This window comes from Brachycentrus maculatus, unplaced genomic scaffold, assembly GCF_059751285.1.
Source record: "Brachycentrus maculatus isolate JH-2025_06_01 unplaced genomic scaffold, ASM5975128v1 h1tg000142l, whole genome shotgun sequence".
Classification (NCBI taxonomy): domain Eukaryota; kingdom Metazoa; phylum Arthropoda; class Insecta; order Trichoptera; family Brachycentridae; genus Brachycentrus; species Brachycentrus maculatus.
Genome location: NW_028280895.1, coordinates 762,501 through 787,253, shown reverse-complemented (window position 1 = coordinate 787,253; position 24,753 = coordinate 762,501). Strand labels below are relative to the sequence as shown.

Sequence of the window (24,753 nt, the reverse complement as noted above, 5' to 3'; positions counted from 1 at the left end):
CTATTAATTTATTAAATATATTAAATATTTTTCAAATGGAGAAAAACCCTTCAGGTTTTACCTAAAAAGATCTGTTGCACGGTAAAAAGTTCAATAAATGGCTTGATATTTATTTTTAATACATTGTAATATATATTTAAACTTTAAAAACGATCTCCTGAAAAATCAAGTTTTATTGATATATTACGTATGATATATGTTTATATTTTTTCGTAAAAGTGTTATAAATTGGCTTCATATTGTATTTTTAATTTATTAAGTATATTAAATATTTTTCAAATGGAGAAAAACCCTTCAGGTTTTACCTAAAAATGTCTGTTTCATAGTAAAAAGTTCAATAAGTGGCTTGATATATATTTTTAATACATTGTATTATATTTTTAAACTTTAAAAACGATCTCCTGCAAAATCAAGTTTTTTGATATATGACGTCGTTGAAAGGAGTGAGTGATTATAACATAATATGTTTGATAGAAGTGTGAGTAAAATAGACATACAATATTTCTCTTAAATTTTTTAAAAGAAATATAATTTATATATTTGTGATTAAGCGTTATATGTATATATTTTTTTTTGAAAAAGTGTTATAAATTGGTCGCATAAAGTTTCTGGTGAGAAATTGCCAGGAGATATAATATTGATAATAATTAAGAAGCAAGCAAGATCGGAAAGTGTTGGACTTAATAAAAGTTTTCGATGGAGAATGGCGGCGACGGAAGCTAATCAGAGAGTTAATCTCCAGCGTTCACCGCTAAAGTATTAATATACTTCCGGATCTAAGGCTCGAGAATTTGAGGGGAGGAAATGGCAGCAGTCACCTACCCAAAAAGGAAAGATTATCGCAATAAGAGCATTCGAACAAAGCCAATAAAAAGAGTTTCTGCTCAATAAAAAGGCTTCTTCATCTCACCAATAGATGTCTCTAGTGAAAATTCTAGCGATTCAACTAGTTCGAAATTTCTATTCTACGATGTTTCGATCATATATATATAGAGATTCCAAGAATTTGACTAGTGTGGTTGTCAATTGTTGGTGAATGCTATACGTGTGTAAAGTAATCACTTAAAGTACATTAGTGTGTAAAGTAAGCCAGCCTATGACGGTCATTAATGTCCAGACCTTCATATTCTTTTTTAATTAATGTATTACTTATCAATGTTGAGATGTCAAATATATATATATATATATATATATACAATATATATATATATATATATATATATATATATATATATATATATATATATATATATATATATATATATATATATATATATATATATATATATATATATATATATATATATATATATATATATATATATATATATATATATATATATATATATATATATATATATATATATATATATATATATATATATATATATATATATATATATATATATATATATATATATATATATATATATATATATATATATATATATATATATATATATATATATATATATATATATATATATATATATATATATATATATATATATATATATATATATATATATATATATATATATATATATATATATATATATATATATATATATATATATATATATTTGAAAAGTTCTAAGAAATGAAAATTTAGTTTTATTTCTATTTCTTCTCAAATAAACATTGTTAGTAGAAGTTCGATAACTAATTAAAATATATCAATCACACATATAACAATAGTGTATAAATCCCAAAAAGACATTAAATTTTGTTGGTTATTTCGTTCATGTGCGATAGAAAGCTGAGTTTTCTGTGTAAGTGTGTCTAAATACTTGTTCGCAAATGATTATTTCCAATTATAGGAGTTAGTTTTCATATTATTTTTTGTCATCTCACCAATAGATGTCTCTAGTGAAGTTCTAGTTTTAAGAACAATGTTTCAAAATTGGTTCATATAAATAGAACTACCAGGAGTTTGATTGTCAATAATGGGTAGAATTGGTGAATGTTACACGTGTGTAAAGTGATTACTGAAACCAGCCTATGACGGTCGTCAGCCCTGTAAATGCCCAGACTACCATATTCTTCTTCATCTTTGATAAGATGTCAAAAAATAAAGCCAATCTGTTATATACAATAGGGTGCTTTTAAACAAAGTTATATTTGGTATTTTAAATACCCAACACTTATATTATTATACCACAGAACAAGGTTGTTCCGCAAACCATAGCGCATGTTGGTCCTCGGGTCGACTAAAATCGCATGTGATCAACATTTTTTGATTAAGTGTGTGAATACTATGGTGGTGACGGGTATATTATTTGCATACTGTTATAGTGATTATCCTTAAGAAGTGACGGGTACGTCTCGAAAGCGGTAGACATTAAAATCTCGAAATATTACGCACATTTTTGTAAAAAAATATTAAAGTAAAAATGACTAACCACAAAGTAAATGCTTTTGATGTAAATAATATTGACAATAATATTGTATTACTAGTTATAAATGATTGAAAAAAATTTATAATTGTATATTTTTTTTCAAAACTTAGCATCTACTGTGAAAATTACTTAATTAAGTAAATTTTCACAGTAAATGCAATGTTTTGGCCAGTTAAAAACACTAAGAATATTGCAACGAGGTGTTTTTAAATGAAATAAAAAAGGTAGTTGTACACATTACGCTTCAAATATTGTAGAAAAGTGAAACAGGTTCTAGGTGTTTTCATTTGAAAAATATACTCAAAGACCCGAGCGATTGAAATGATTATTTTAAAGCCGGCAGAGTGAATGCGACATCTTGTTAAGGGTAGTATTGACAGTCGTTATGTCTCCAATCTCAAGTTTGGACTAGCGAAGTGGAAATGTCCGCTTTTCACAGTTTGTATCCCGCAGATAGCGGCTGCCAGGTATCCGGAGAACATAAACAAGTAGAGCTCCGCTCACCCTCTGTATGAAGACAAGAGTGACGTCAAAGCGATCTGCTAAAGTAGAGTGAAACCTCTCATAACGAGCAATTCAAATAAAGAGCACTTCTCATAACGAGTAATTCATAACGAGTAATTCACATAACGAGTAATTAACATAACGAGCACCTCTCATAACGAGAAAAAGGGAAATAGTTACTCCATTAACGAGTATTTATCTCGCATAACGAGTTACGAGTTACAGGCAAGTCCTTTCTTCATAACATTCACGTGTGAGTCGAGACTTTCACGCCGGGATTCGATGTAGATAACAACGATATTAAAGTGCTTGTGAAAGAGCACAGCCACGAGCTGACCACCGAATAGCTTGCAGAGTTGCATCCTGTTTCACAGCAAAAAATTATGGAGGAGAGCTTTTTAATGAAGGAGGAGGAAGTAGTAGACCAACAATCTTCTAGCACAATAAGAGAAATTGTGAATAAAATGTTTTATCGTACATTAAGAAGCAACACCGTAATAAGGGGGTGGCTATTCGTACTCCAAATTTATTAAACGATAATACTGTGACACATTTTCGACGAATTTTGAAGCGTCGACAGAAATAAATGGCTTTAGACAGTTTTCTCGTTAAAAAGGATAAATTATTTGTCATAAATTCACATTTTTACCAACGTCTTTTTTTTCAAATCGATAATTGTTTTCCAAGTTGTTACACTCTTTAAACATTAGTAAGTTATTTTTTTTAATTAACGCTTTAGAAATATGTAAAAAATTTAGTATTTTTTTGCCATGGAACGCATTATCGTGTTTTACAATGATTTCTATGGGAAAAAATATCGCTGGACGAGTGTTTTGTTTAACAAGTAAGATGCTGGAACGAATAATGCTCGTTATAAGAGGTTCTATTGTATATCTGTGTACCGCAGGGCCTACATTTCCGACAACTGACAAATATAATGATATTTAAACACGCTCATTTATCCCGAAACATCAAACAGGATTATTAAAAGGAGAGAGTGCTCGGTATACCCACATAATAAAGGCAGGACCCCGAAGGGAAAAATCATAAAATACAAAAATAAACAACGGAAAACTCTCGAAAAGCCCTACGTTTGAGATGTACCTATCCCCGTTGTCGAGTCTCCCTGACGTAAGACAGCATCCCCGTATGAATAATCATAAAAGCTTTTAGAAACGCTTGACCCATCACGAGCACACAAGTACCGCCGATTTCGAATGGATACCCAGCCCTGTCATAGGTTGGAAGGAAAAGGTATTGTACGGGTATGAGTACCGACTTGAACGGAATATTTCAAAGAATATCGGGGAAAAGTAATGGCGCATTTTGAAGAAAAGGAGATCGTATGAGATTAAGGAAATCTCGAGACATCTTGTCTACCTAATTACTGGAAACCATTTCAATCATAAGAGTTCGAAAAAAATATCGTAAGACAGATTAATTTGATATAAAAACCAGATAAATTAAATCAAATAATAATTTTTAATAAGTTTTCCTATATCTCTGTAATTTTAAAGTATTTTAATTAAATGATTAGGCAGTCACTTTGTGGTATTAATTATTTACATTTTTAACTTAAGTTTACCTTGTAAATTTAAAAACTACTATTTAATAAAATCAATTGTGACATGTGTTTCAATATCATCAGACATATTGAAACGGTACAAATACCAGATAAATGAAATCTAATAATAATATTTCAATAGGTTGACCCATATCTCAGTATTTTTTAAAGTATTTTCATTTATGAATTCGGCGGTCACTTTGTGGTAATATATATCCATTTTCAATTAATACAAGTAAAACTTTAATTAAAAACTAAAAAACATATATTATCTCAACGTGACTCATATGATTAAAATACTTAAATTATTCAACTATACACTATATGTTAATGTCATATCCTTTATATTCAATATAAATAGTCGACAAATAAAAGGATGATTTAATAATATTAACTTAAGTTTTACTTGGTAAATACCACTTTTTCTTAAAATCTATTGGGATACCAACGTATTTCGATGCTTTCTGCATCATTTGTATTGAAATACGTGTTACAATAGATTTTTTTAAATGTAGAAATTACAAAGTAAAACTAAAGTCCTAAAAATAACTTTTAAACTGATGTATATTGTGGTCCGCCTCCGTAGTGTAATGGTCAGCACGCTCGGCTACCGTTCTGGAGGTCCCGGGTTCGATTCCCAGGGAGGTCAAATAAATATAACTGATTTTTTCACTGCAATATTTATTCAATATAACCCTGGACTGGTACCTGAAGCGGAGGGCTAATCACCTTTCTTTCATGTGTTTACGTTCAAGATAACACTGCGTTTATATGATGCAGTGCCCTACGCATCATTGGGATGCGGATAAGGGTTTTAATGAAATATTGTGGTAAACATTGGAAAACCGAGAACTAGCTGTATAATTTATTGATTCGGCATTAACTTTGTGGAATGACATGTTAATTATTATATTAAAATTAAACACTTGAATATACCACTTAAGTGAGTTTGATTTATATTTACGACTAGTTTCGAAAACATACAGATGAAAACATTTGTAAGTTTTCGAAACTAGTCGCATATACAGATAAATCTTATTAAAGTGGTATATTCAAGTGTTTAATGTTAATAAGAGAACTAGCTGTATGCAAACTAAAAACTTATGAGACAGCTTTATGAAAGCATGTATTTATTATTTATTTATTTATTATTTATCGTAAGATATGTTGGAAGGATATCAAAATCTTGATATTTTGAGGGAAGACTGCTCTAGGGGGTCGGCATATGTATGCTGAATAAATATGTCGGATTTCCCTTATCCAGTGTATCGTCACGGCGGCACGTGTGAGGGATACAAGATTGATATCGTTTCAAGTTCAGTGAAGCACAAACAAACCTTTTGAGTCATCTCTCACGGGTTCGGCCCGCAACAGCTGGCTACCTCGGCGTACGTTTGCACAAAGACAACAATTCTAATTACCGAACGACTGCTTTGGAATGACTAGACTTAATTTACAACATTTTGATTGTGTCCAAATACTTGTTCACACAATCTGGATTGTCTCCAATTACAGGAGTTATTTTCATATTATTTTTTGACATCTCATCAAAGATGAAGAAAAATATGGAAGTCTGGGCATTTACGGCACTGACGACCGTCAGCCCCATAAATGCCCGACTGAGGTGCCTGCTGCTGCCTTAATTTCCATCGTGTGGGGATCTTCCTCTCCCTCTCTTTCCCTCCAGGCTACCGATCACAACTAGTTGCTCCAGGCTATCCTGGAAGAATCCGTCGCGTACAGATATTGGCCAGAGTCAAGCCATCCAAGCGTAGTTCCTGGTGAATGGACTTATTGGTGCGTCTAGCTGTCCATGGAATTCGGAGCATGCGCCTCCAACACCACATTTCGAAGGCATTAATTTTTCTCCTTTCTGTTGCTTTTATGGTCCATGTTTCAGCAGCATAGATAAAAATGGAGTAGACCAAGCTCCTGACAAGCTTCATCTTGGTGTTGTTACTCGCACCCCGGTCTTTCCAGATTTTGTCTAGCTTAGACATGGAAAGTACCACGATAAATTATTTGATAGTAAACTTGAATGGAAGTCACCTTTTTGGTGGCCGAGTCCTGGTTGTTGTTGTCCGGGTGGTGGGGGGCCGCAGGCGCCATCACTGTTACTCCGCTTTGGGAAAGCAGCTCGTCTGATCCTCTCTGAAACAACAAGGAAATTACTATCAAATCTGCAATCAGAATCGGAAGAAGCTGTATATCCAGCAGTGGAGGACAAAGACAAGGAGGCAAAAGCTTATTTTCGTCTCACCAATAGATGTCTCTTATGAAGTTCTAGAGATTCAAGAACAATGTTTAGAAAATGGATCATCATTATGTAGAACTTTCAAGAATTTGATAAGTGTGGTTGTCAATATTGGTATATGTAGTTGGTGTTAGTTATAGGAGTTAGTTTTCATATTATTTTTGACATCTCACCAATTGACGTCTCTAGTGAAATTCTAGTGATTCAAGAACAATGTTTCAAAATTGGTTCATATAAATAGAACTACCAGGAGTTTGATTGTCAATAATGGGTAGAATTGGTGAATGTTACACGTGTGTAAAGCGATCACTTAAACCAGCCTATGACGATCGTCAGCCCCGTAAATGCCCAGACTTCCATATTCTTTTTCATCTTGGCCGAGATGTCAAAAGTAATATGTACGTTATTATCTCTGGTGTACGCAAAGCGGCAATATGAGCGAAAATTAAATGTTTTCTCCCACCGAAATGCGAACACAATGTAAAACAAATCCGTTGCGAACACATAGGAGAACAGGAGGAGAGGAGGAAATAATAATGTGGCGTGGCTGGCACCTGATGCGGGCACATCCGTCTTCCTGCCTAATGCGGCCCGGCGCACAACAGGTAGCTAATACGGCGCCCACACTACCCCGCGCCGTGCAGTCGTTAGGGCGTCATTATTGCAAGGGCTGCGAGTCGCAATACCCTTTTAAAAACTAACAGGCAGAGAAAGAGAGTAGAACGCCATACCAATATGGATGTCCAAACTCAAAACACAGTAAGGGACATTGTTTTTAAAGACGTTTTTGCATTTTAGGACTAAGTAGATTCTACTAAGTCCAAAAATGCAAAAAGTTTAATAAAAAGTCCTTTACTGTGTTTTAAGTTTGGACTACCGAATATGTCTTCGTCTCTTCTGATCTCCTCATATCGCTTTCTCCTTTCAACAACGTCACATATAAAAAAACATGATTTTTCAGGAGATCGTTTTTAAAGTTTAAAAATATAATTAAATGTATTAAAAATAAATGTCAAGCCACTTATTGACCTTTTTTCATGCAACAGATCTTTTAAGGTAAAACCTGAAGTTTTTTTTCACAATTTATATAATATTAAGTACATTTAAAAGAAATAATTAAACGATACCTTTTCTTCAAAATGCAAAAACAACACTTTCTGCCCTATCGGGTAAATATTAAGTGTAAAATATCGGGTAAATATGACGCTTTTGCTGGGATATGGAACATTATCGGGTAAATATTCAGTGTAAAATATCGGGTAAATATGACGCTTTTGCTGGGATATGGAACATTTTTTGGGCATTCCTAAAACATGCACAAATGAAAATTGAAGATTTTTGATATATGACGTTGTTGAAAGGTGTGGGCGATATATATGTACTTCACATAAATCATTTGAATTTCAAATCATTTGAAGTAATAAATTAACCCTGAAGAGGGCAACAGGTTGTTGCCGAAACTAGTTGGTTAAATAAAAATGTGAGTGGATCAGAACACAAAGTATTTTTATTTCTCGAAATAATATATCAAGATGATCCACAAAGTTAATGCTTTCAATATTCAAAACATTTGAATTTCATTTGAAAACTTTTTAGCAGAAGGTTTGAGTTTTATTAAACATAATTACGATTACATATATCACGAAAATTTCCAGTGTTTCAAATAAAAGTCATTGAAATAAGCTTTTAATTTATTTTATTTCGTAAAATATTAATAAAAATACGTATTTTAAAAGTTTTTAAAAAGTTGTGTTGTTTTTTGAAATACGCACATTAAACTGTTTTTTTAAATAACGGGAAAACGTATTAGACTGAAGGAAAACATCCATTCATTTTGTAGGAAAACGCAAATATATAATTAAATATGGTCATATTATAAGCTTAAATAAAAAAAATTAAAAGGGGATTTTCTAGCATTTCTCAAGTATGTGAACATAATTCAGGATTTGGTCCTCACATACAAATGAAAGAGTTTTTGCTTAATAAAAAGCTTGTTTCGAGTTTGATCAATATGTTTAGAAGTTCCAAGAATTTCAGTAGTGTGGTTGTCAATCATTGGTAGAATTGGTGAATGTTACACGTATGATCACTTAAACCAGCCTATGACGGCTGTATCTTTAAGCGGAAAATATTACTTCTGGTGTTATTCTCGGTTATGTCCACATGCTACTCTCTATCTGATTATTATATTTTTTTTTTCTACCTGTCCATACACAGCCATGTAGGTATATACTCGTATGTATATGTATGTGTGTGTCTGTGTATGTAATAACTTTTTAAATATATTTTTAATGTAATAGTTGATGTAAATTGTTTTGAACATAAAAGAAAAAAATAATTAATGATTAAATCAATGTTGAGGTGTCAAAACATAATGCAAATACATAAATTTAATTTATATTTGAAGCATTAAATTTGCGATTTTCCATTTTATAATAAAAAAGTAACTTTGTTTTAAAATCACTATATATATTTTATAATAACTTAATTATAATGTCTACCGGTTTCGAAACTAACCGCTTCTTTATCAAGACTCATTAATACAGAAAAAATAATCAGACTTGATAAAGAAGCGGTTAGCTTCGAAACCGGTAGACATTATAATTAAGTTATAATAAAATTTTTACAGTGATTTAAAAACAGAGTTACATTTTTATTATACAAATAGATAAGTTCTAAATAATGGTTGCCGATTCGAAACAAGTCGATCGCGTACGACGACAACTCTATTATGTAACCCTTGTAAATGTAAATATTTCCCCCGCACGTCTTCGAAGGGGTGAAGACGTAAAACACACCCCGCCTAGCGGTCGAGGACACTACACACATCAAATTCCTATTACATTTTTATGAAAAATAAATTGAAATAAAAAAGGTTCTCGGCGATGAAACGTAGGTTGTGGGTAGAATGATATACACGTACGGGGATGTCGCGACGAATATGTTTGGGGAAAAAAACGATTATTCAGCTTGACAATTATATTACCCGACTTTAGCAAACACCCTTATTTATTACAATATATTTTGAATAATGTTAACACACAAAAGATTATTTTTTATCATAGAAATAAATGTGAAAACTTTGAAGATTTTTTTTTTATGATATCTTAACAACTATAAGAAAAATTCCCCTTAGCCGTCCAAGAAAAATTAATGAATACCTGTTCATTAGATTTTACCTTTGATTGATAAATGTTGGCGATCAAGATTACGCTGCTTCTATACTATGCAGTGCCCTATGCACCAGTAGTGTGGATAAGGGATAAGGGAGGGAAGAAGATTTTTACATTTTTGACATCTCAGCATTATCAGAAAAATTCCCCTTCACTGTCCAAGAACAATAAATTAATAGGTACCTTTTATTTTGAAATATTGGCTAGAAGATAAATTGAATACTAAAATAAATATTAGTGATTTTTCAGTTTAATATTTATGTAATATGACCTTGGACTGGTACCATAAGCGCAAGACTGATCACCACGTTTCGTATATTTAACGAACAAGATAACGCTTGTTCCATACTATGCAGTGCTCTATGCTCCATTAGTGCGGATAAGGGATAAGAAATAAGGAAGGGAAGATTTTTTTTGACATTTTTGACATCTCAACATCGATGAGAAAAATTCCCACTCACTCTCTAAGAAAAGGTAATAAATAGGTAATTTTTACTTATAAATGTTGGCTAGGGTAGATGAATTTTTATATTTTTGAATCTCAACATAGATCTGCAGATATTATTGATATCATGACACTATAAATGTGAGTTTACTAGATCTTTTTATGTTGGTTTGAAAAAGTTTTTTATTTAGATGTTTGCAAGATTTTCACCGGATTTTTTTACATCCTGGGAAAATCTAAAAACCTTTGATTTTATATTTTTTATGTAGCTTATAAATTGACTTGATTATTTCATTCACAACATTTTGAATGTATTATAAATAAAATAATTAAACTTATTCAGACATTTAGGTTTTTTCACATAGCAGTAATTTTTCAACTGTATTTTTTTAAGATTTATTTTATTTTATTTTTTTACAATTGTAGAAATAATTCCTGAGCGGAGATACCCAGACTTTTGAATAAGGATTTGGACACACTCAAAATGTTGTAAAGAAAAATAGTTGAATTTGCAGAATTAGTAAACTTTGGGAGTTTGATGGCATAAATGTATAAATATTCCATTTAAAAAAGCTCTTATAATTACGGGGAAAATATTAAAAAGTGAAATGTGAAATATTATGTATTTGCCGCCGAGAATTATAACAGAACCCCCCTTGACATTAAATATTCAATTTGGGCAAAATTGGATATTCTATTCCGTTCTCGATATAAAACCAAAATGAGGTAATCAAAAATACCGTAAAACGACACAATTAACCGGAATTTTACGCTTAATTTCCTCGCGTCATGTATTTAGTTATGGAAATGCTAGGGGAATTTATTTAGCGGGGCTCACAATGTCAGCGAGCATCCTCTCTCCGATAGATTTTAACGAGGCACGGAGATATTTTTATGTCGCAATAAAACACTCGTTTTGGCTCAGGCCTACTCTCTGAACTTGCCAGCATACTGCGTTTGACGGCGTCTTAATGTCTGGCACGAAAAGAAAACACCTGTTCGCTCAAACAACGGGATACAGCCAGGAATAGTAATATAATATTCGTCATTTGCGGTGAGGGCAATTTCGTGCAAGGGGTGGGCACTTTTATCACCCCTCTTTCCACCCTTTATATTTAATGCCGAAGCGATATCGTCACACTTTGCGAGAGAAAATTTTAAAAATTAATACCTAATTGAAGAGGGTGATTTTGCCGAGTTTTCGTTTTAAACACGGTAGGTACTTGTTAAATATTTCCTTGTCGACAGAACATTAACCGTTAAACATTTCATACAGCTAATTACAACTAAAAGGCGTTTATCCAATATGCATTTTAAAGCATAAAATACAATTAAAATCAAATATTAATATTTACAGTCTACTAAGTTGTGTATTGTTGTTTTTAAAAATACATAAAAATAAAATTCTTGACAATTGTTTGACATGACAAATGATAATGACAGGGGTTGGAAAATGCCCTAACAAAGCGAAACAATGGTAACGATTTTAGTTCTACAAATTGAACGCCAAATCAATAAACGCATTTAAAAACATTTATATATATTACGAGTATATTTAATAAATTATGAGCACAAACATTGTACTCCAGGCTAGACAGAATTCAAATATGTTTTATACACAACAAGACAAGAGTTGAAAACCATGATTTTGTGCAATTTTTCTGACAATACTAACTTTGATAAATTTAAGTACTTTATTATTTAATACTTAAATTCATATTGTTATAAGATTATGTAAAATCATGGTTTTCCACCCTTACCTTGTTGTGTAAATAACGTAGAAATTTGTATGCTTTACCAACAGTCTTTCGAGGAAGATCAATGGAGATGTTTTACAATATGTTGAGGTTTTTTACATCCTATGTGCCCATACCATCTCAAATACGTTTTCTCTACCTTACTATTGATATCAGTTACACCCAGGCTTTCCCGAATGCGTGAACTCTTTATTTTATAACACTATCCTTATCTATATTATTTCGAGAAATAAAAATACTTTGTGTTTTGATCCACTCACATTTTAACTAACCAACTAGTTTCGGCAACAACCTGTTTCCATCTTCAGGGTTTAATTTATGACGCATAAATTAAATGAGTCATAAATAAAACCCTGAAGAGGGCAACAGGTTGTTGCCGAAACTAGTTGGTTAGTAAAAATGTGAGTGGATCAAAACACAAAATATTTTTATTTCTCGAATTATTTTATCAATATGATCCACAAAGTTAATGCTTTCGATATTCAAAACACTATCCTTATCATTAATCGTTCACTTTATGTAAGACCACTTTAATACTACAGTAATCTCACCAATAGATGTCTTAAATGAAGTTCTAGTGATTGAAGAACAATGTTTCGAAATAGGATCATACATATAGAACTTCCGAGAATTTGAATAGTGTGGTTGTCCATCATGGGTAGAATTGGTGAATGTTACACGTGTTTAAATTGATCACTTAACCAAGTAAATGCTCAGACTTCCATATTCTTCTTCTTCTTTGATGAGATGTCAAAAAATAATATAAAGAGAGTGTTATATTTTGTCCGCCTCCGTAGTGTAATGGTCAGCATGCTCACCTACCGTTCTGGAGGTCCCGGGTTCGATTCTCGGAGGGGTTTAATAAATATAAGTGATTTTTTCACTCTGATATTTATTCAATATTACACTGGACTGGTACCTGAAGTGGAGGGCTGAACACCTTTCCTTCATGTGTAATCGATCGAGATAACATTGCGTTTATATGAAGCAGTGCCCTATGCACCATTGGGGTGCGGTAAGGGATTTATGATATTATTATGTTATATTACCATTTCATAATGTTAAAAATGATTTTGATACACAAAATGTCCTTATTTTATCTCTAAGGGACACTCCAGATGACCATCTAAGCAAATTTAAATATCAATTGTCATCTCAAAATTCACGATTCACGTTGTTTGTGCCTGTAATATAAATAAACTTCCATCATATTTTTAAAACCGAAAGCAGCTTTCAATAACGCCTTAAAAATACGCACATTAGCGTAATCCGTCAAATAGAGGGGGTGTAAACAAAAACAGGAAAACAGAGGTGTGCGGAGGTGAAAATGAAGAAAGTAAAAACGGTACAAAGACTCGGGAACGACCGGCTGGTCGGAAAACAACTCGGGGTCGGGACAATCAGTCATTGTTAGGAAAACTCCGAGCTTTGCGTCCGCCGTCATGACAAATGACGGCTCAGCCCGGTGGGCAGATAGACGTTCTGGCGGGATTACGCGTGTCAACACTATGGCCATCACGCGCGGATACAATACCGCCGTCCTGTCATACTAAACACGTACGTTTTTAGTTATTAAAAAAAATGTCTGTCTCCGTAGTGTAATTGTCAGCACGCTCGGCTACTGTTCTGGAGGTCCCGGGTTCGATTACCAGGGGGTGTCAAATAAATATAAGTGATTTTTTCACAGTAATATTTATTCAATATTACCATGGACTGGTACCTGAAATGGAGGGCTGATCACCTTTCCTTCGTGTGTAAGCGATCAAGATAACACTGCGTTTATACGAAGCAGTCCCCTATGCACCATTGGGGTGCGGATAAGGGTTTTATTATTATTATTTAAACAATAGATTACCTACGGTTTTTGCAAGAGTCCGGGACAAGAAATTATAGCAACATCTTATGCATATAATGAATAAAGCTCTATTTCATTAATTGTTTAAGCATTCACTTTGTGGTAAGGACAAAATGAAATTGTAAAAGATAAAGACTTGTTTTTTTAAGCACTTGAGTTAATTTTATTATGAAGACTAGTTTTGGAAGCTATGCTTCCATCTTCAAATCTAAATTTAAACTGAATAAATATAAGTTTAAATAAATATAAATATAAGTTTATATTTAGACCTGAATATGGAAGCTTAGCTTCCGAAACTAGTCGTCATAATAAAATAAATTCAAGTGCTAAAAAAAAGTGTTTTTCTTTTACAATAAAGCTCTACATGATAAAGTTCTAACCCTAGTAAGGGAGTGAAATTTGGAGTTAAAGGTGGATAAAAAAAACACTCCCTTATCAATCTACGATTTTGTCCGCCTCCGTAGTGTAATGGTCAGCACGCTCGGCTACCGTTCTGGAGGTCCCGGGTTCGATTCCCAAGGGGGGTAAAAATAAATATAAGTAATTTTTTCACTGTAATATTTATTCAATATTACCATGGACTGGTACCTGAAGCGGAGGGCTGATCACCTTTCCTTCATGTGTAAAACGATCATGATAACACTGCGTTTATAAGACACAGTGCCCTATGCACCATCGGGGTGCGGATAAGGGTTTTATTATTATCAATCTAGGTTCACTTTTTGTAAAAGCGCTTAAAAAAACACTACTTCATGAATACCGGTTTCGGAATAATCAGGTCGAATGTAGACTTGTGTAGTTTTTTTTAAAAGTGATATTACACAAAGTGAACGATGAATGATAAGGAGAGTGTTATATTACCATACCACAAAGTTAACAATGCATCGAAACAATGTATCACGAAATATATTATAAAATAGTGGTATTTACCAAGTATCGATGCAATACATGTATCACAATAGATTTTATGAAAAAGTGGTATTGATCAAGAAAAAATGTGACAGTATGACTGCAGAATCCATCATTGAGAGTAACGGAATCCGCTAGTCACATCACTATAAAGTGTAATAATTGTTTAAGGTAATATTCGAATATGTTTGTAATAAAGGAAGATAACAGCTGGGTGTTTGTATGAGGGCGGCTATGATTGCTTAGGAATTTTTGACACATCGCTCACTCCTTTCAACAACGTCATATATCGAAAATCGTAAATTTTCAGATGTGCATGTTTTCGGAATGTCCAGAAAATGTACTATATCCCAGCAAAAGCGGCATATTTTAAAATTAATATTTACCCGATACAGGGCAGAATATTTTTTTACATTTTGAAAAAAAGGTTTTGTTTAATTATTTTTTAAAATATACTCAATATCTTTCAAATGGAGACAAAACATTCAGGTTTTACCTAAAAAGATATGGTGCACAGTAAAAAGTTCAATAAGTAGCTTGATATTTATTTTTAATACATTTTATAATATTTTTAAACTTTAAAAACGATCTCCTGAAAAATCAAGTTTTTTGGTACCCATGTGACGTTGTTAAAAGGAGAGAACGAGTGGGCCCTGAGCATCAGTAATTTACTAAAAGAGTATGACTTTATCTTAATGATAGCAGTATACAGGGGGATGAGGATGGGTCTTATTTGAATTGATAAATTATTTTATTTACAAGGTCACATTTTAATGGCGATTGCGAATACGCACAAAAGCGCTAAAGGAATAGGCGACTACGGTTAGTTAATTATTTAGCCGATAGTTGCCAACCTTTCCAGTACTTTCACCCTTCCACGTCCTCCAACAAGGGTTGTGACTTTTCAAGGGTAAATTTAAATTACACCAACTAAATAATGCAACACCATAAAACACGCTTTGTTCGCCAACTCAAATTTTAACACACTGAACAGTAAACTCCACCTTTTATTTACAGTACTTACGTTTTATTTTTAGTTGAATAATGCGAAGCAGACGTTTGAGCTCAATGTGTATTGACAGTTACAGTATATCAACAACTGAAAAATCAGGGGTCGAATGATAAATTTAAATCGAGACATCTGAAATTCAGATAATTGAAATTGCAAGTAATTTATGTATTAATTTTTAAATCAAACATTAATTTTTGACTCTACTAAGTTGTATTTTATTTAAAAAAACACATAGAAATTAATATTGTGTTTCGTCTAGTTATGGCATTTTCAAACTTCGTTTGAAATAAATTTGCTTGAATTCACTATAATTTCACTAGAGACATCTAGGTGATCTATGGTGAGATGAAAGAAACTCATTAATAAGCCCGTTTTTTATTGATCAGAAACTCATTCATAAGGCCCGCAAATGCCCAGACATTCATATTCTTTTTTTATGCATTAATTTTAAATCAAACACAGATTTTTTGAGTCTACTAAGTTGTATTTTATTAACAAAAACACATAAAAAAATTATATTGTGACAATTGTTTCGCCTTGTTAGGGCATTGTCAAACGAATGTGAAAATCAAATGGACTACGGTCCTTATGTCTTAAAAAATCTGTGTTTGATTTGAAATTAATACATAAATTAAAATGGAGTTCTACAAATTAAACGCCAAATCAATAAAATAAAAAAATCTTTTTCTTCTTCATCTATGTTGAGATGTCAAAAAACAATATGAAATTTGAAGACGTACGTTGTAACTACTGGGTTTTTCTTCGCACATACGGTAGCTCGTGAAGTCAGCCACAGAGAGAGTGTGGAAGGAAATAACCCGTCCCGGGTATTATAATACCAAATTGATACAAAACTTTGCTTTTAGGCAGCGTGATTTATGGTCTAACTGTTATGTAAATCCGGCATTTAGCGTCGCTTTTCTCCTATTTTTCTTGTACGTCGTCAATCGTCTGTTTCCGCGAAAAAGGACCCGATATTGTGCCCGCTAGACGAGTTGTCGACAGACGATATCGCACTATATTGACACAATAATACTCGATACTAGGAAATGTATTCAGAAAAGCTATTATCTTGACATGAAGATGGAGCATAAATAAGCATAAGTGCTGCCAAAGGAAAGAGGGATACATCAAAGAAACCTTTGGAGGTTTTATAAAATGATCTGAGAAGAAAATAAAACAATGCTTTTAGGATTACTAAATTTAAAACATGAATTATTGGTTATAATATTTTATTTTAGTTTTTGCCTCTCAGGATTTTTACCCTAATACATATAAATATTTTTTTTAAAATATAAAAATAACCTTTATAAAAAAATTCAACTAAGTTTGCATGATTTTAGTCAAAAGTCATCAAAATTACATCGAATCAGGTGCATGAAATAAACTATTTAGAAAAATAATCCAATCGTATTGAATTTCACAATATTTTGGGAATTTTTACCTTTAAACAAAACATAAGATTATTTTTATTATTTATATTTTTTTTATATTTTAAAATATGGTTTATTTTTCTGTATAAAATATTTTGTAAATACATTAACTTGTCAAATTTTAAGTGAAAAAAAATCATGGCGTCTCCATTATATAATTCGGGGAAAATGTAATATATATTTCATTAAGTTCTCTGCTAGATAAAAATCTAACTTAACACAACCATAGTTGATGCTCAAACCTCATGTGAAAGAAGGTGTCAATATTAAAGATATTTACAGCTTAAAAAATTTGAGTATTATGGTTGTCGATCATGGGTATAATGGTGACTGTTACACGTGTATAAAATGATCATTTTATCCAGCTTTTTTATTATAATTATTATTTAGTTATAAACCTCGTAAAAATTGAGACTACTACATTTTTAAAATTAAAATATAACATTGTTTTGAAACCACAATAAATATTTGATTATAACTCAATTATAATGTCTACTAATTGACTGATTAATCAGTTTTGATACAGAAGCGGTTAGCTTCAAAACCAGTAGATATTAAAAATATGTTACAATAAAATATTTAAATTGATTTTATAACCAAGTTACATTTAAATCATAAAATAAAAAATCACGGAGTTAGTGCTTCAAATATAAATTATACCACATTATTTTTCATGTATGTTGAGATGTCAACTAAAAACTCCTAAATGGATAAACCCAGATTTATGAACAAAGTATTACAAAGAATATTTGTCGGTGCGTTGTTTGTACGGTTAGGAATTATGAAAAAATGGAGTTACATGTGTATTTTGAAAGACTTCGTATGTAGGTGTGTAATACCTTATACTGTAAACCATAAATCACACGTAAGTACTTGTCTAAACACAAACACGAAGTTTGCGGCAGGAGAAAAGAAAACAAAAGCGAGACAGAAACATTTACATCGAATAAATGCAAGGCATACAAACTTTTTCCAGGCGAACTCAAACTTTTCGCAGATGTAAAATACATCAGCCATAGAATCTCAACCATCCGAATAAATTTTAATGTATGTTAAAATGAATTCGTCGCAAAGTAGTTGCGAAAGTTGCCGAATTGTCGCCTTAGCAGCGAGGGAAAGCCCCCCTAGGACTCCCCAAGACTCCTCGGGACTCCCACTTCCCGCAGAACAAACATCGCTGGAATAAAGGCAGATATAACACGACCACTTCACAATTTGCGGGAGATTTTATTCACTCGTTATCGAGCACATTGTCTTCCCAACTTTAGCGTCGGGAAGAAGCGGGAAGAAGGGGAGAGAAGGAGACAAAAGACCCATGTGAAAGGGAAAAGTTTTCGGCAAATATTCCTCCTTGTTCCTGGCAATCTTTTCGCTTCTTTCTCGACAAAAGGGCGCGAATCATTCCGCCACTCGTTATTGTTTGAGTTTTTTCTCCATTATTGGTCGCACGAGCGAGAGGGTAGGACAGAATCTGCTCGAAATCTTAACTTCAAAGCGATGTACACAGTTCAACTTATCTGGGACTGGAAGAGCGTTCAAAGATCTTCTTTTACCCGGAAAACACATCGACAGCTTCAAGAAGTTCCGGTCGAGTCATTCTGCAGATTCAGAACGAAATTCCACTCGCAAAACGCGTCGAATTTTTATTCAACATAAATTAGTTATTTTTAATTAAGTTTAAGTTTAACTCGGTAAATAACACTATTTCTCAATATCTATTGCGACACGGTATTTGAAAATTATGCGGAATGCACCGAAATACGTGTCGCAATAGATTTTAAAGAAATAGTGGTATTTGCCAAGTAAAATTCAAGTTATAAATGCATAGATATTACCACAATTAATATTTTTTATATTGAATGCAGTTGAAATGCAATCTCTTACATATGTGTGACAAAAGGATGTATGATAGATGTTCAAGTGGTGATATAAGGAAAGAATGCAAGACTGAGATGTGTTACGCGATAAAACTATCAAAAATTAAACAGGCAGGAGTTTTTATTTTTTTTATTAGTTGGCAGTCACCCAGTGAAAAGATGTTTTTGCCAGTGTCAAAAGTATCATTTTAGAAAGTATGTCCGCTATTCTAGAATCAGGTTCAGAAAGATAGGTGCATACTTATGTAGGGAGTTGGATAAAGGAGTACTGTTTCAACCCTAACTTAATATAAATTGCGTATTTGATTACGCATTTTTATCGATTGTTGCGCGGTATGATCGATAATCCTGAAATTATCCAGAGCATTGGTCTGTATGTTCCCGATAGTTACCTAAGACAGCGTCGGCATAGATTGTTTCACATTCCTATACACAGGACCAACCTGCCGATGGTTATGCCTGTAGGAAGAGCTACCGCTATGTTGAACAATATCACATTGGATATTGATCTGTTCCATGTGTCCGAAGAAGTTTTCCGAAGCGAGATTCTTCTACACATTTAACAAGAGTCTTCTTGTGTAATTTTTAATTTGTTTTTTTTTTTTAATGTATACGCCTTAAATGTTTGTTTGTAATGTAACTATTAATTATTGAATAAATTGAATTGAATTGAATTGAATTAAATAAAACTAAATGTATTGATGTTATACAATAGGAAGAAAAACTTACAGCAATTAAACATATACTTCAGGATTTAAAAAAAAAATAATAATAGAACCCTTATCCGCACCCCAATGGTGCATAGGGCACTGTGTCATATAAACGCAGTGTTATCTTGATCGTTTATACATGAAGGAAAGGTGAGCAGCCCTCCGCTTCAGGTACCAGTCCTTGGTAATTTTGAATAAATATTACAGTGAAAAAATCAATTATATTTATTTTACCCCCCTTGAGAATCGAACCCGGGACCTCCAGAACGGTAGCCGAGCGTGCTGACCATTACACTATGGAGGCGGACGATGAAAAATATATGACAAAAATACTTAAATAGCACTTTATATTTATAAATATCAAGACAATTAAATTTTTCGCTGGGGAAATAAAATGAAATTTTCCGGTTCTAAAAGGTTTTCTTTCAATACTGTGGTTGTATAGTATATTATATGGCATATCAGATTCCCTTAGCTTCATTATTAGATTCAATGTTTCGTTATTAAGCGTAATGTCATTATTTGTATCAATACATAATACCTGGGCGATGAAACGAAGAGAAAAGTTAATAGTCGTAATTGAATCCATAACTTTATAAGTCGGAGTCATATTACTGAAGCGAGTCTCAGGTTTATTTTTGTGTATGTTAACAAATTATTTGCTCAATTTCCATCATCTAGGCATATATAAGGAATTATTATAATGAAAATGTCAAAAATCTTTTGAAATCAATAAGGGAGATATAAGATATTATATTTCCTTTATAATTTAGTAATACAATATCGATATTTTTGGCAACAAAATGCTTATTTCTTGAATGTTTTTCGCAGATACTTTGTGGCACATTTTATAAACTTTATAAAATAAAACAACTTTGTTTTAACTACTTTTTATTGGTACACTTTGTCCAAACTTGTCATCACCAGGGTTTATTTAATAAATTCTAAAACATTGAAATACTCATAGTTAATTATCCTTCCCTTACCAAAAACTTCCACACACTCCGTACACCATATGAAAATACGACTTAAAAAATATGATTTATATTATATGATTTAAAATCTCCTAAATATTGTTTTTATTGTGCATTGCTTAGTTTGCAAAAAAGGACACGGTAAGGATTTGGAGATGTTGTGATAAAAAATAAGTAGTCAAATTGTTAGCGTCATAAAAATTTGAAAATCATATTTTCAGGCATTACCCAGTATGAACACAAATTCAGTAAGGATCTTGTTACTTTTTAAAAGGGTCTGACAAAAAAAAACTTACTCAAATCGATAATACATACTGCCACGTACTCGTTCATGAGGTGACGTATGAATCGTGTCCTACATTTATATATATATATATATATATATATATATATATATATTAACTCATTCGATCCACATGTCCAAACCATTTCAACAGACCTTTCATAATTTTATCGATAATGCTGATCTTAGCCTTGCATACTTTTTTTACCTTTCATATGTTATTTTATTATATAAAACAGTTGCACCACGAAATCTCAGTATGAAGGAATATTTCTCTCACTCCTTTCAACAACGTCATATATCAAAAAACTTGATTTTTCAGGAGATCGTTTTTAAAATTTGGCAATATAATAAAATGTATTAAAAATAAATATCGAGCTACTTTTTGAACTTTTTACTGCGCAACAGATCTTTGTAGGTAAAACCTGAATGTTTTTTTTTATCCATTTGAAAAATAATTACTATATCAAAAAAAAATAATTGAACAATACCTTTTCTTCAAAATGCAAAATCGACACTTTCTGCCCTGTAGCGGGAAAATATTATGTCAAAAATATGCCGCTTTTGCTGGGATATATTACATTTTCTGGGTTTTCTGAAAACATGCACAACTGAAAATGACGATTTTTGATTTACGACGTTCTTGAAAGGAGTGAGCGATATGCTAAAAATCTCTAGTATTAAAAGAACTTACAAGCATTTTTCATATATTTATAAAAATTCGGACATTTTCGAAATAAAGTCTTTTTAAAAAAGCAGTATGGTAGTTATTTGGTGAAGTATAAAATTATTTTGGAAAAGCACCTTTTCAAAGTTTGAATAAAAAACAACTTCAACCCTGCGTTCTGTAGGAATGAGTGTGTAGGAGGTACGCGAACTTCTGTTGGCCCCAGGCGCCCTCTCATACGTTCATGGGTTTCAACATTTGGTTTATTGAAACAGAAAAATTGTACCTACAGATTGATCGAAAATTTCCCAACCGTAGCAAGATTGAAATTCAACGAAATAATTAAAAATACTTTATTCATAAGTGAAAGATTTAAAAAAAATATATTTTAACATCTCAACATAGATGAAGAATAATATGGAAGTCTGGGCATTTACAGAGCGTAATGGGCTGGTTTAAGCGATCACTTTACACGCGTATAACATTGACCAATTCTTAACATGATTGACAACCACGCTACTCAAATTCTTGATATATTGAGCAAACTCGTAACACAGTATGCGAGAGTTAACAACAGACATCTATGATGGGATGAGGAAAGCTTTTATTTTGCAGAAACTTTTTCTTTTGTATGTGAGGTCCGAATCCTGGATTATATTCACATACTTGAGAAACGCTAGAGAATATCATTTTCAATTTTTAATTCAGCTTATAATTTGACCAGTAAACTAAGATAGACTTAAAAAATAACTCCTACACGGCTATAATTCAGATTTGTGAACCAGTATTGGACACACTCAAAATGTCGTAAAATAATTGGTCAAATTTTAAGCTACATAAAAAAAATTAATCATGTTTTTATGTGAATATAATCCAGGATTCGGACCTCGCATACAAATAAAAAGAGTCTGTGCATAATAAAAGCTTTCCCCATTCTAACATAGATGGCTGTTATGAATTCACATGTACTGGGTTACGAGATTGATCAATATATCTGGGGCTTCCAAAAAAATTAAGTAACGTGGTTTTCGATCATGGGTAGAACTGGTGAATGTTGCACGTGGATAAATTGATCACTTAACCAAGCCTACGATAGGTCGCGAGCCCTGTAAATGTCCAGACTCCCATATTTTTCTTCATCTATGTTGAAATCTTATATCTTTAAAGAAACGCCTGAGACATTACTATCTGTCAGTAGAATCCCAACTGTTCATCAAACCTCATCCCTTAGTTTTCCTTCTTTCTTTCTCTCATTTTCTTTTGCCTTCCTTGTTATCATCAATTTTTAATTTTCATAAATAAAAACTTAATAAAGATTTTCCTTAATTGATACAACAGAAATGTCTTATGTATGTTTTTCTTTTATGTTCAAGCACTATGTACACTCTGATTGCAAACAGCTATATTAGGTATCACACGTTACCACCAATATCACTAGTCTGTATTTGGTTGGTTAGAGAATAAAGCTTTTTAGCTATAAGCCCGCCAATGTAGGTACCTACATATTTATTTTCTGTACATGAAATTTTGTTGAATAAATAAATAAAAAATGACAAAATATTTAATTTTTTAATAAGAGGAGATAATCCAGATTTGTGGACTCACTCAAAATATTTCATAAGTATGTTTATACAATAGTGAATATGGTTCGTTATATTTAAAATAATCCCTGTATAAACACGGATTGTTTTTGGGAACACCGTGTACTGAAGTCGCGCTGGAAAGGTACGGAAAATTATGGAATCTAAATTCATCGGGGACACGAGAAAAGAGTGAAAATGGAAATATACCTTTTGTTTGATTTATGACACAAAGTACGGGAGGGAAATTCTTTTTCATCACCGCGGGAAATACTCTTTCTTTAAATACCATTACCCCTTCAAACAATACATTTTAACCTTCTCGCTAAATTTACATACTATAATATTAATATAAGTATAAGCGCATGATTTACGTATACACAGATATTAGCCTTATATTATAATGAACACATGCAAACACCCTTGAGTTTGTATTTTAAAACTAACTTATCCTTACGCCGCTTCCCCGCAGGGGTAGGCAGAGAAAATAAAACACCACACCAATCCGTCTTTGCAAATAATCTTTGCCTCCTTCCATATTCATAAAAATGACATTATTTTTACTAAATTTCTATACAATCGTATTGATATAAGTATTATCATATAATATACATATATGTACGTACATAAGAACCCTTGAGGTTATATTTTTTAACTAATTAATTAATCAACTAAGAATCACGCCTCTTCTCCGCAGGGGTAGGCAGAAATAATAGAATGCCAAACCTCCCTTTCTTTAAACAATCTCCAATATTCATGCATCTCCTTTTTACCCGCCGATTATTCCGTCTCATGACCTAACCACTTTCAAGTACATATTTGAACCATATTTTCTTCTGATTCTATATATATTGGGTCATATTAAAATTCATTATAATGGAAAAGGTTATAATGGACCATTATTGTTTGTGAACTTTTGCCATTTTTCGGGTAGCTTCTTAATTCCATCGGAATAGAACTTCAGTAGTTTATCGCTGAAAAACTCGGCCAAGTGATTTTCAGCGGCTCTTCGGTGGACCAATTTTTTACCATCAAGAGATTATTGCAGAGACCAAAACAAATGGTAATCAGACAATGCAAGATCCGGACTATACGGTGGATGCATCAAAACTTTCCAACCATGTTTTGTCAATTAGTTCCAAATCATTAAATATGTGTGTGGCCGGGCATTGTTCTAATATGTAGAACACAACAAGTAATTTTTCATTTAAAACAATCGGGTGAGTATTGCCCGATATATGGCATCAACACCATCTAGTGACCAACTAACAAAATGTAAAATGTCCAGGAAGTCACTTTTGCTTAGCAAGAAAATAAACATCAATGCAGTTAGTAATTTTTAACGAGTCAATACATT

General features: G+C 32.3%; 1 protein-coding gene across 10 annotated transcripts in view; it reads right to left on the bottom strand.

The window, feature by feature from the left end:
• The window catches only part of LOC148308973 (polypyrimidine tract-binding protein 2-like), a 552,278-nt gene that overhangs the window by 106,988 nt on the left and 420,537 nt on the right, over positions 1–24,753 (bottom strand). For all 10 annotated transcript variants that reach the window (XM_088260789.1, XM_088260790.1, XM_088260791.1 and 7 more), the window contains one exon: positions 6,517–6,618. In XM_088260789.1, coding sequence (XP_088116915.1) covers positions 6,517–6,618 — 102 coding nt within the window. The remainder of the gene's footprint in view (positions 1–6,516; positions 6,619–24,753) is intronic.